The 14,064-nt window shown below is 45.5% G+C and overlaps 1 protein-coding gene across 1 annotated transcript in view; it reads right to left on the reverse strand.

The window, feature by feature from the left end:
- Positions 1-14,064, reverse strand: part of TMEM132C (transmembrane protein 132C) — a 399,704-nt gene that overhangs the window by 75,631 nt on the left and 310,009 nt on the right. Inside the window, exon 4 of the mRNA XM_047761948.1 lies at positions 5,488-5,671. Within this exon, the coding sequence (XP_047617904.1) occupies positions 5,488-5,671 (184 nt within the window). The remainder of the gene's footprint in view (positions 1-5,487; positions 5,672-14,064) is intronic.

The following is a 14,064-nucleotide window of genomic DNA, read 5'->3' on the forward strand; positions in this document are numbered from 1 at the left end:
AGATCCTTAACCCACTGAGCGAGGCCAGGGATAGAACTTGCATCCTCATGGACACTGTGTCGGATTCTTAACCCTCTGAACTACATTGAGAACCCCAGTTTTTTAATTTTTAAATAAACTGTAGGGAGAAACTCTGAGACCTTTAGAGAACTGGAAACCGGTTACACCCCATCTCCTTGTCCTGAATTATTGGTCTTCACAGCAGCATTCTTATTATGACCTGGTCTTAGCTTAAGAGATAGATTCCTGTTGGGGGTCTGTCTGTTCCCCCAGCCACCACCTCTCCCCAGGTGTCAGCCCCATGAGGGAAAGACCTGTATGTTTACTGCTGACTTCTCAGGATGGACAACGACACATGCCCACTATGTCCGCACATCTTAAAAGCTCGGGGTGAGGTCAAGTGGATTCTGGGCCTCTTTATTCTTGAAAAGAGACCAGGACTCCCGCACTCCTGCTACCAACACACAGTCGCTGCAAAAAAATGCAGATCTGCACCTGGCCCCTGTGGTCTGAACTAGTGATGTGAATACCTTTTTTTTTTTTGGAAAACATCTTTGGGAAGTCCCACTTCAGAGGTGGCTTATTCAAGACTCCCAAAGATGATCGCTTTTTTTTTTTTGACCAGGGTAGGCGGAAGTTCCTAGGCCAGGGATCGAACCCACGCCACAGCAGTGACAACACTGGATCCTTAATCTGCTGACCTACTGGAGAACTCTGCAAGTGCATTGTTCCTTAGCCTCTAGGCCACCAGGGAACTCTGTGAATATTCTTTTCTTTCATCAAAGAACTGAAGCCCAAGAACAGAAGTTGCTCTTTCATCTCCTAGTCTGTGCTGCTCCCAGGCTGCCCTGGACAGACTTTGGGCCTGGTCCTCATGGCCAGACCCCTCCCTCCCTCCTGCCCCAGCTGATGTGGGTGCAGTGTGGGCAGAGGGCGGGGCCTAGAGGGGTGAGAGATGCTTAAAGGCCCTGGAGCTGGACGCTGGAGCCTTCCTGCCCCCATGACAGGAAAGAGTCACACGGTTGTATATGCCTGACAAGGGGTGGGCAAACGATGGCAGAGTTCTCTACCCAGGGCAGTGCAGGAGTTGGGGGTGGGGGTGCGGGGGAGGGGGTGGTCAGGTGACACCTGGAAGGGGTCACCCTGCTGGAGAGTTGAGGGCACTGTCTTCTAGTCCCTCCATCTTATTTACTCACCGAGCAATAGAAGCTGCTGAGGAAGACAGAAGGCTACTAAGAGTCAGATCAGTGGATGTATGGCTTTCTTCCCAGCTTTAGGAAGGGGTATGAGAAGGCTTAATTTTAAGGTGAGAACTTCTCCAATGAGGCCCATTTCCCATTCGATAATCCTCTATTTTTCCTTCCTGCAGTTTGCTTTTCCTTGAAATGAGCAACGATTGGGAGAATTCACTTTTGTAAAAGATGAACCCATGGCTGCTGACAGGTAACATAAAGATTTGCTTCTTGTTCAGTTTTTTTTTTTATTTCATCTTTTAGTCAAGCTGCAGTTTTATTTGTTACTTCCTTCCAATAAAAGTTTATGTCTTGGCTGCTTATCAATGTACTACAGCTCATTCTAGGGAAAGAAAAAAAAAAACTTTGCAAATACGAAAAATAAGAGAATAGTAATTCCTCCAAGCTGCCTCTTTTATTGTCTCCCTGCTAGTATAGTTCCTCATTGTCCACACTGCTTTGCAGAGTTGAGGTCAAATTGTACATCCAAGGGGGTGCAAAATGATGACATCACATGAGATCTTAAATCCAGCCCAGAACAACTCGGAGCTCTACTACCGTGACCAGATGTGAGCCACTCCATGACCTTTTTTTTTTTTTTTGTCTTTTTGCCTTTTCTAGGGCCACTCCCGTGGCATATGGAGGTTCCCAGGCTAGGGGTCGAATCAGAGCTGTAGCCGCCGGCCACAGCCACAGCCACAGCAACGCAGGATCCGAGCTGCGTCTGCAACCTACACCACAGCTCATGGCAACACCGGATCCTTAACCCACTGAGCAAGGCCAGGGATCCAACCCACAACCTCATGGTTCCTAGTCAGATTCGAGAGTTAACCACTGAGCCACGAAGGGAACTCCTCCATGACCTTTTGGATGAAGCCAGTTTGAATTCATTTACTGTTATTTGCAAACAAAAGGATTCTGGGTGTGCCCTAGGTGGTCATTTCATTTCACCTTAAAGGTATTACAATAATAATACCTTGCTTCAAAGAGGGCTTTCTCATGGTCCCTTGAAAAGTATGGTTAAAATAATAACTCATATCCTTATAATGACTTTGCTTTTCATAGTATCTGGAGGTCTTATCTTTCTGAAACAGGTTGGGTAGGAACTAGGCACACATACCTTAGAACTGATGTTGACATTCTATGACATGGACCTGCAAATTTTCTCTCTAAAGGGCCAGATAGAAAATATTTTAGGGTTTGTGAGCAAAAAGGTAAAATACAGCATATTAAGAACCTACTTACGGAGTTCCCATCATAGCTCAGTGGTTAATGAATCCGACTAGGAACCATGAGGTTTTGGGTTCGATCCCTGGCCTCGCTCAGTGGATTAAGGATCTGGCATTGCCATCAGCTCTGGTGTTGGTCGCAGACAAGGCTCGGATCTGGCATTGCTGTGGCTCTGGTGTAGGCCGGCGGCGGCTACAGCTCTGATTAGACCTCTAGCCTGGGAACCTCCATATGCTGCAGAAAGACCAAAAAAAAAAAAAAAAAAAGCAGTTATTTGAAAATGAGGAAAAAACCTTTCCTAGTTTGTATCCTGTACGAAAACAGTCAGCTGATTGAATCTGGCCCAGAGGCTATAGCTTGTTGATGCCTTTTCTAGGACATGTAAAGTCAAGACAAGTTATTCTCTAGCCTCAGAGTATTAACAAATCTTTGTGGTTGATAATACCTTCTGTGATGGACATCTGTTGTTTGTGTCTGACTAGCTTCCAGTCCCCCTCTGTCAGGGGAAGACAGATTTTTTTCCCATCATGCACCATGCCTACCAGCTCTCAATCTGATTCCGAACATGCTCCAGGGGGAGCTGTTCCAGAGGCCTGGCCAATCAGAGCATCACATCCTTTTGGCTTCTGTGATTGGCTTCAGGCCGGACATATGACCCAAGCCAAGCCAATCAGTTCCAATCAGAGCCAGTCCCAGGAATTTGCATGGGTGACTGGCAATGGGTCTTTCACTCTTTTCCTGTTGGAAGTGATGCTGTGAATATGTCAGCATGGCACTGCCAGGGGCCACTGTGGGGACAGAGCCTTCAGGACAGTGACTCTAACCAAGAGTAGCACAAAGTTGAGAGAGGAAGAGAAAACACCTTCCGTGATGATATCATTTGCACATCTGCCTTCCTGGTACTTAATGTGTGGTCTGCTGATCAGCGACATTGGCATAACTTAGGAGCTTTAAAAAGACCCAACTCAGACCTCCTAAATGAGAATCTGTACCTGAGAAGTATCATCAGGTGACCTATATGCACATAAACACTTTTCTAGACTTTTTAATTTATGTTAGCTGGTTAATTCCATTGTGCTTAAGACAATTTGGGTTGGGTTTATTGTCATATGTAACTCAAAGAATTCTAATTGATATATTTCTCAACCTGGTGTCAATGAAATCTGCTTATTCCAAAGCCAAACAGAAATTAGTTTTAGAATATCCATGCCAATGGAGTTCCCGTCGTGGCGCAGTGGTTAACGAATCCGACTAGGAACCATGAGGTTGCAGGTTCCGTCCCTGCCCTTGCTCAGTGGGTTAACGATCCGGCGTTGCCGTGAGCTGTGGTGTAGGTTGCAGACGCGGCTCGGATCCCGCATTGCTGTGGTTCTGGTGTAGGCCGGTGGCTACAGCTCCGATTCAACCCCTGGCCTGGGAACCTCCATATGCCGCGGGAGCGGCCCAAGAAATAGCTAAAAGACAAAAAAAAATAAATAAATAAAATAAAAAAAAGAATATCCATGCCAAGCTCCATGTCTATGAGGGCAAATTCTGGCAAAGACAGTTCGAGCTACACTTCAGAACCCTCTTCCTGTGCCTCTGAAATGCCACCCTCTTTGCATCTCCTAGAAGAGGGTCTTTACACTTGTGCACAAGCACAGGCATGGCCCTGGTCCAGAGCATGACAGGATAAAGCCCTTTACAACTCTCTCTCTTTTTTTCTTTCTTTTAAAGCTGCATCTGTGGCATTTGGAAGTTCCCAGGCCAGGGGTGGAATCAGAGTTGCAGCCGTAGCTATGCCATAGCCACAGCAACACTGGATCCAAGCTATATCTGTGACCTACACTGCAACTTGTGGCAAAGCTGCATCCTTAACCCACTGAGCGAGGCCAGGGATCAAACCTGTATCCTCACAAAAACATTGGTCTTTAGCCCACTGAGCCACAATGGGAACTCCTACCACTTTCTTCCTGCCTCGTTTCCAGCTACGCAGGTCTAGCTAGAAGTTGGGAACAGGGTTTGTGTGCACTGTATCTGTGTTGTTTCTATTTGTGTCAATCATATGTTGACTTATCCTGTAGTGAGGCAGAGACCCAGGCAGTCATCTAACTTTTCCTCTGCACCCATTTCCCAGCCCCCCTTGAAATCTGATAGGGCTTTTCTGCCCAAAGGAGTGTGTGGAAGTGTCATATGTAATTTGTAGGCCATTGCTTAGAAGAGCTTGCATGTGACTGACTGTTCAACTGTCTTTGCAACCAAGAAGGCCACGTGTTCCTGATGTTTTAACTACAAGGTGATGGTACCTGTCAGTCTAGGTCCCCGAGGGACTGCATGGAAACAAGCCCCCTACCATTTAAGCCATGTGTTATAAGAAAAACAGGAGTTCCCATTGTGGCTCAGCAGGTTAAGAAACTAACTAATATCCATGAGGATGCGTGTTCGATCCCTGGCCTCACTCAGTGGGTTAAGGACCCAGCACTGCTGCAAGCTGTGGCTTAGGTCACAGATGTGGCTGGGATCCTGTGTTGCTGTGGCTGCGGCTTAGGCTGGCAGCTGCAGCTCTGATTTGACCCCTAGCCTGGGAACTTCCATATGCTGTGGGTGTGGCCTAAAAATGGGGAAAAAAAAGAAAGAAAGAAAGAACAATCTATGTTGTATTAGGCACCTAGATTTTGGGTTATTTATAGCAGGAGGATACCACACTACACTCATCCTACTCTACTTAGCGGCTTAAAGTTTCCTTACAAAAAAGGAAAAGAAAGAAAAAAAGAACTGGAGTAGGCTTAGAGAAGAGAAAGTAAGTCCATATGATAAATTCGGTAAAGGGAAAAGGCAAATATCATGAAGCTGGCATTAAAATAACTGAAGTTGGGAATGGCCGGATCAACGAAGGTAGCCATTCCAAGGTGTAGGAAGATGGGACACTCCGCACGCAGACGCCCCATAAAATGACTGCAGCAAACATCCTGGAAAAGCCAGGAAGGACACAGGGGTGCCATCCGACAGCTGAATGTGGGAGCATGCAGGATTGCACAAATCTTACCATGGCCAAGGGCACGATGCCAACCAGGTCCTTCTGGCTGATGAAGATCTCAGACACAGCGATGTCTGTGGTTCCCTTACGTGGGTATTCAACCTGCCAGGTGATGGGCTGAGTCCCCGAGAGGCTGCTGAAGCTGGCGATTTCAAAGTTCATCTGCACAACCTCGTTGAATGAACTGCTGCTTCTGGAAGAGGACAAAAGAAAATAGCTTTAAACTGTCTTTGTTTGGTGGAAGGACCTTTCGATTCCTCTTCCTGGCCTCTGCACAATTATATAGCTAGAATATAAGGACAAAGCAAACACCTCTCAGGCATAGCACCTGGGACTTGTCACCCACTCCAAGCGACAGACCTGGGTGGCTGGGGTGGAACAGCAGCTGAGGTCAAGGATCTGGGCAAAGAGTCTTCAGCATTGAGCATCAGTGTATGTATGGATGAGTGTCTTGGAATGACTTTGACCAGATCTTCAGATAATGAGTTAATCCACTTTGCCTCATTCATGCACCATGAACCTGGATGACTTTGAACTAAATGGACTCCTTTTAAGTTCAAGTTTGTCAGTTGCGATGATACTGTAAGCAGCTAACTCAACATCTTTCAACCCCTTCCTAGCTTATCCTCCTGTCCTACAGAGGCTGAGAAGCATAAAAGTCCATTTTCAGGCTCCCTTGCAGCTAGATGTAGCTTTCAAGTTGAGCTTCCCCCTGCCAGGGTCACTTCTCTGGGACATAGATGTAGAAGTGGGTTATGAAGCAGCAGCTGGGAAGGGAATTAGGATTTTCTGTTTAGTATTATCCTGTTTCTTCCAGGGCAGTTGTGGTGATGTTTCTGTTATCCAGACTCTTGTATTATTCTGCCAAAGGATGTTGCCATTGCAGGAGTCCTCTGCAGAGTTGGTCATCTGTTTGTGCGTTTGTTTTGGTCTGTGTGTCATTCCTGTCTGACTTATCCCTGGCTGTGTAGTAAATACATTCAATTCAATGGGTCTCCTAGAGATTCTTGGAACTGCCTAGTATTCTTTAATGAAATCTCTTCTGCCTATTCCATTCCATTCCATTCCATTCCATTCCATTCCATCCTAATTTACCCCACCTTGCCCTACCCTACTCTACTTCTATCCTATCCTATTCTATTCTACTCCACTCTACCCTACCCTTCCCCACCCTACCCTACCCAACTCTACTTCTATTCTATTCTATTCTATTCTATTCTATTCTATTCTATTCTATTCTATTCTATTCTATTCTATTCTATTCATTTAATTCCATTCTATTCTATTCTGCCCTGCCCTTCCCCACTCTGCCCTATCATATGCTATTCTACTTCTGTTCTGTTCTGTTCTATTCTAGTCTATTGATTTTTGGCCATGCCTGCACCATGCAGAGTTTCCCTGGCCGGGGATTGAACCTGTGCCACATCAGCAATCCAAGCCACAAAAATGACAATCTCAGATCCTTAACCACTAGATCACCAGGAAACTCCCAGAAACCTCTTCTCTTTAGAAGGACTGGTTAGCTAAAGGGGTTCTGATGTCTGCCCACTAAGAAATCTGATCAATACCCTCTATTTGCAGTGGAAACTATATGTATTTTTAGTGAGCTTGCCCCAGGCCTTCTGATGCTTGGGGAAGAACTAACAGTCCAAACATTTCATTTTCAGATGACAAAGTGAAAGCCCAGAAGGGGGAATAATTTTTGTTCACAGCTACACAGCCAGTTAGTGGCAGAGCAAGCTGCTCGCAGCCTCTCCCAGTTCCCCACCCCAGATTCTCAACAGCACTCTCCTCTAATTTGATTGGGGGTTGAGTATGAAATTACAAGACATCAGGGGAGTTTCTCTAGGGCAGAGATGGGCAAACACGGTCTGTTAGCCAAATCTATCCTGCTTCTTGCTTTTTCAGTAAAGAGTTTCCTTGGAACCCAGCCCTGCCCACTTGTTTATATTTTACCTCAGGCTGCTTTCATGTTACAAGCACATGGTTGAGTAATGATGTCCGATAGTGTAGAGCATGCAAAGCCTAAGGTCTACATTACCTGGGCCTCTCCAGAAAAAGTTGGCCAGCCCTTGTTTGAGGAGGTCAGAGAAGGGAAAATGGGAGATGATTTCTGGAGCTCTTGAAATAAAAGCATCAATATTGGTGGAAACGAGAAGAAAGGGCATCCCAGGCATCCAGATGGGTTTCAGGGGGGTCCAGGGTTCTGGTGAGACCTTAAAGCCAGGCCGAGCTGCCCCTGATGCCCCTTGCTTCTAGGCTAAAATATTGCTCTAAGTGGTGGGTCAATGATTAGTCCTATCTCAACTGGTAGCTACTAGGAAGGCCACCTAGTAGCTGAAGTGAGAGAGATTTCTCCATAGCACATCAAGAAAGAAACACCAAACCTGCAAAACCTGCATCCCAAGTGTATCATGGTACCACTGTGAAGAGTGATGGAGAAACACTTCCCTTTGCTGGGGACGATCATCAGCTAAGCACCAACCCATGCTATCTTTAGGGCTTGCCCTGCAGCCAGAACCCTAATTCCTCACCCTGTGACCCTCAGCCCTGCCCAGAGGCTGGGGAAAGAGGTGACAAAAGCAAGGTTGCTGTACCAACCAAAGCCTTATGAATCTTCCTTCTGGTTCTTTGGTCTGGAAGTGGAGCCTGGAGAATAATGATTTATGAGATGCTGGATATCCCTCTGGGAGGGAAAACAAATCCAATGTCTGGAAACTCAAGCCATGGTCTGTGCAAGCTCAAGCGTGAATTCTTTTTCTTGGAAAATGAGGAGATGTGTTTGGAACCTGGAGTGTTTCCAAACTAAGTGACTTCTTGGTGTTCTTGGTCCAGCAGCTAAGGCCTGCAGGGATCTGGGGGTGCTCAACTTTAAGTCCTGGAATCCTTTCCACATGCTCTGGCCACGCTCTCTCTTCACTGGGCTAAAGACATCCCTCATTTCAAGGGGGTTTAATCTTGCTCCTTTAGCAAGAACACCTGCCCTTGGTATCTCCTTGTCTATAGCAGAGCTGGCTACTGGCTGAACTCTCTGCAAACATCCAGTAGCTACTTGGTTCCATGACAGGCTCTATTCAACAAAAAATTCGCTTTCCTTAGAACTGCTTGTGGCAGAAATCCAGTTGTCCAAAGATCCCATCATGGGCCCACAGGGATGCCTACACTGGGAATAACGCTAGAGAAATTGCAATGTGCCTTCCACTTACCCCATCTTTGAGGTTGAAGGCCCTGGCCTAAAGGTGATGTAGTGTGGTGATTCCCAAATTGTGGCCCTTAGAACACTTAGTGTAAAGAGTGCTGGCCATGGGGGCCAGAGTTGGTTTTTAATACACTCTTTTCTCCAAATCACTCCTACTGCCACAAAAGCAGATCCAGCATTACAAGGTATAAACGTTGGGTGACCAAGAAGTATTTTAGTAAAGAATGAAAAAGAGGAGCTTGCATCATGGCTCAGTGGTAACAAACAGCTGTGGTGTAGGTCACAGACGTGGCTCAGATCCAGTGCTGCTGTGGCTGTGGCATAGGCTGGCAGCTGCAACTCAATGCCGATTCAATCCCTAGCCTGGGAACTTCCATATGCCGCAGGTGGGTCCCTAAAGAGAAAAAAAAAAAGGAAGAAAAAAAATGAAAAAGAATGGAAAAGAAAGGAAGTGTAAATGGGGAGGAGGGAGGTTAGTGGTTAGAACCAAAAAGATAACCCATGACTCTTTAAAGGGAACACAGTCAGTGTCATGACTCATATGCTGTCACCTTTGAAACAGACCTCCTGAGCTGCAAGTTACCCACCGGGTTACTTCGGGTAGCTCTGTCCCCTTTTCCCTATTTGCCAAGTGGGAACTCAAAGCCTTCCAATTTTATGGAGTTGATATGAGGATTAAATACACGAGCGACTATGTCTCAGGCACTTAGGACAGAACTTGGCGCCACCGAACGTCAAATAAATGTGAGCTCTTTCTGTTTTTAGCACACCTGGCACTTCGTTCATTCTCTGTGACTTCAGATTCAACATTAAAGCCACCTTTAAAATATGCCCATATAGGGCTGGTCCAGGAGATCCCTGAAAACAAGCCAGACTATAGATCCTAATTCTCTCCCATTCATGGTGAGCTGGGATATGTTCAGATTTGTATAAGTGCACTGACTTGGTAGCTGTTCCTGTCAGACATGATACCATGGCCTGATACATTATGCTGGCAGATGGGGATCAAAAAAAAAAAATGTCTATCTGCTCTTCTGTCTATGGTCATTGCTTTCCTACTCTCTCTGAGCCAACTGAGATCTTTGTAAAGGCTTTGCCTTGAAGGGACGAATAGCCCACCATGCCAGCCTATATGGGGCTTGTGATATTGCTGGAGTAGTAAAGAGAGGAATCTAAACACTTAAGTGACTCCAGAGAGCACCCAAGAACAACCACGTGCTAAATCAATAGTGGAGATTTATCGCAGTAACTCTTGAAAGAAATTTTCAAAATTGGCTTAAAAAAGGCTCTTACTCAAAAGCAAATCAATTCCCCCAATAGTCACAATAAAGTTTGGACCACTGGAAACTCAATTTACCAAACCTCTTAGCTATTGAACGCTCTCTTGTAAGAAAATGAAGTCTTGGTGTGTCTTAAGAAGCCAAAAGGGCTTTACCCTCCCCACTCTAGGGTGTAAGGGATTTCGGCTCCAAAGTCATCAACCACTGTTGACAGCTTAATGCCTGAAGAAAGAAATGAGACTAACAAAATGAAGAAATCAACTTTGTAATAGAGAAGCAGCTCCCAGAGAACAGAATCATTTGGCCTAGGCTTTGTTTTATTCATTTCACTTCATGTGTGTTTCATGAAGGCAAAAGGACACATACATCCCCTCTGGGAAAAGCTTTATTAGATAGTCCTATGGACTCCAATGTCCACACAGCTGCCCTGACTATCTCCGGAGCTCTCCGTGGTGCTGGAACCTAACTGTTGGAGCTGCAAGTTTCAAGCAACAGAAAACACCTTGAGCCGAGGAGCAAAGAAAATGGGAACTTAACACATGGCTCCAAATTACTAGAAAGTATGGAGAAAAGACATGGAGAATGAGTAGGAACAAAGGAAAGTTACAAGGTGAGCACCTTGGACAAAACAAGTTCTAGATGTGACACCACTGCTGATGCCAAAATGAACCGTCCACTGTCCTTGGTTCTTTGCACCACTAATCCCATGTTCAAAGTGCCGAGCGGGCATATCTGATTGGCTGACCGGAGATCACAAGCCCTCATCCAATATGTCAGGACAATGAGAAAGGATCTGGTCTGTTCCTGAAAGGCACCTCTTCCATCCCTGCTCCCTGCAATTAGCATACAGGAAGGAATTCAGCCTGCAGGATAATGGTGAAGGGCAGAGGGAGGAGAAAAGCCTTTGAAGGTTGCCCAGTTTTCAGATGCACTTGGATTAGATTGAGTTCAAACTTAAATTTCTTTCCCTTCCCTCTCTATTCCAGTCCCCAAAGCTTAAAAATTTATAGGAGGAGGTGAACGTGGAGGGATGAGGAAAACAGCACTTTACTGAAAATCATATCGATGCCAACAACATTGCTTCAAAGGGGTACTGCAACCCTTAAGGAAGTAAGTAACCTGAGCCTTCCCCTTCTATAAAGTGGGAACTCTTAACCTTGGCTGAATGTTATGATCACCTAGGGAGTATAAAACAAAACAAAACAAAAAACTATTGATACCTGTGTCTACCCTAGACCAAGAGAATCATAATCTCAAGAGGTGGAACTCTGTTAGTATTTTTAAAGCTCAGGTGATTTTAATGTGTGGTCAATGTCAAACCTTACTGCTATAAAAAACAGGGCTTTTTCAGGAGTTCAGTGGCTCAGTGGTAATGAACTTGACCAGTATCCCTAAGGACATGAGTTCGATCCCTGGCTTGCTCAGTGGGTTAAGGATCTAGCATAGACTGGCAGTTATAGCTCCGATGCAACCCTTAGAGCTTTTTCACTCTCTCTGTGATCACCAAGTGTTTTGCTTCTAAATTATTATTATTTTTTGCTGCCTAGTGTCTATGCAGCAATTGTATGGGTAGGTGTTTCAACTATGGGCTCTGAAATAAGATACACTTGCTGATTTTGCTATTTAGTGGGAGTGGGATATGGGATATGGGGCAGGTTATTTAACCTGTTAGTTCTCAACCTTGGTAACAATTTGGAATTACTTGGTAAGGGGGCTTTAAAAATTATGTTGTCTGGGTCCCCCCCACCCAGGGATCTTACTTTTATTTATTTATTTATTTTTGTCTTTTTGTCATTTCTTGGGCTGCTCCCACGGCATATGGAGGTTCCCAGGCTAGGGGTTGAATCAGAGCTGTAGCTGCCGGGCTACGCCAGAGCCACATCAACACGGGATCCGAGCCGCATCTGCAACCTAAACCACAGCTCACAGCAACGCCGGATCCTTAACCGCTGAGCAAGGGCAGGGATCGAACCCGCAACCTCCTGGTTCCTAGTCGGATTCAATAACCACTGAGCCACGATGGGAACTCCAGGATCTTACTTTTATCAGCCTGGAATGGGATCTGAGAACTGGGATTCTTAAGAAAGTCCCAGGTGATTCTGGAGTTTCCATTGTGGCTCAGCGGTAACAAACCCAACTAGAATCCATGAGGATTTGGGTTCGATCCCTGGCCCTGCTCAGTGGCTTAAGGATCTGGTGTTGCCATGAGCTGTGGTGTAGCTGGCAAATGTGGCTCCTATTCCACCCTTAGTCTGGGAACTTCCATATGCTGCAGGTGCGGCCCTAAATAAAAAGAAAAGTAAAAGAAAAAGAAAGAAAGAAAGAAAGAAAGAAAGAAAGAAAGAAAGAAAGAAAGAAAGAAAGAAAGAAAGAAGAAGGAAGGAAGGAAGGAAGGAAGGAAGGAAGGAAGGAAGGAAGGAAGGAAGGAAGAAAAAGAAGGAAAGAAAGAAAAAAGAAAGGGAAAGAAAGAAAGGTCTCAGGTGATTCTAATATGCAGTAAAGTTTAAGAACTACTATCTTTATGTGTAGAAAAATTGGTTTCTTGATCTGTGATAAGCCACCCTCATGAGGTTGTTGCAAGGATAAAATGTATAACATATGTTAAGCTTAATGCATACAACAACAACTATCCATCAAGTGAGAGCTTTTATTATTGCTATAGTATTTCTTCTGTTCAGTAACCTGGCAGGACTTGAATATCTTTGTCCTCCTAAGGCTGTGTGTCCTGGGATCTGCTGAACACAGAAGGTGGGGAAAAAATAAGAGCTTACCTAGGTCCCTGGTTCTGACCTAGGCGTCCCTCCCCCTGTCCGCCCAGAGAGCAAGTGTGCATTCAGCTCTGCCCCTGAATGTGACTAGACCAGGTCTTGTTACTTACTTTTCTTTGCTTCAGCACAGTGGGTGTGAGCATATGCTTTTGGAGCCAAAGTTCTGGATATGAATCCCAGAGATTACTTAGCCTTGAGACGTTAGTCATGTTTCTCCATGCACTCAAGACCTCAATTTCCTCATCTCTGCAATGGGGCTATATATTCTGGTCTTGCAGGAAGGTGTGTATATTTAGGGGGATACATGTGCCTGTTTAACACACCCTAGAAGCCTGGCACATATCTGTGCAGATGTTGACAGCTAATAAAGTTAATAAAAGAAATGGGTTGATGAGATGGACTCAGATAAGCAAATAAAACCATGGACCAAGTGGAGTCCTTGATATGTGAAGAGAAAGAGCATGGAAGGTTCCAGTTGTTCTAGAATCTTCTTGTGCGACAGTTCCCCACGATGGTGCCAGGGATCCTTTGCCACACAGTTGAAGGCTCAGTTGTGCTCATGCATTCCTGCTCACTTTTATTTTCCTTGCAGGTTGCAGTTTCCTCAACTGCATGCACTTACATGGACCCTGCATATGAGGAATATATGATATATTACTTCTCAAGCTGCTGAAAGTTTAGCTAAATGAGGTCCCACTTGAGGAAGTGCAGCTGCTAGAAAGCCTCAGAGAGGCAGGTGGAAGAAGCCTGGACCGCCCTACCACCCAGCAGGCTCTTCAGCCACGTGGTTACTTCCCAGTGCTGTCATGTGGTCCCTACTCCAGAGGGAAAGCACCGAGTCTATCCCTCAGATCCAAATGGGCTATGAAGATGCCCAGATGTAAGATCATGTGAAGAGAGAGAGAAGCCCGGATATTCTGGTCCCAAGCTATAGCTCCAGAAGCGTGCCTGGGAAAAACAGGAATTGCCCAGAAAATATCCATTTATTGAGAAATAACCGTAGTTTGAAGATAGTAAGCTTGAGTCAGTTTGTTACACAGATCTGGGTAACTGATGATGGTTCTGACTGATACACATCTTTCACTGGATTCCTAAATGACCCTAGAGTCACTTTGCCAGCCTCCTAAGGTCTGAGTGGTACAGGAAAGCAATGGCCTTTTCACCTTGTTCTAGGGAAGCTTATTAAAATTAGCTGAGAGGGAGAACCTGCCTCAGTCTCCTGCAGAGGCACATGGGTGGAAAAGATGTCAAGGATGGTGCACTAAGACACCAAGTGGAAATATGGAAACCTCATGACCATCAGTGCTGAACCGTGACCATGCTCCAGCACCAGATGGTA

This window comes from Phacochoerus africanus, chromosome 15, assembly GCF_016906955.1.
Source record: "Phacochoerus africanus isolate WHEZ1 chromosome 15, ROS_Pafr_v1, whole genome shotgun sequence".
NCBI lineage: Eukaryota > Metazoa > Chordata > Mammalia > Artiodactyla > Suidae > Phacochoerus > Phacochoerus africanus.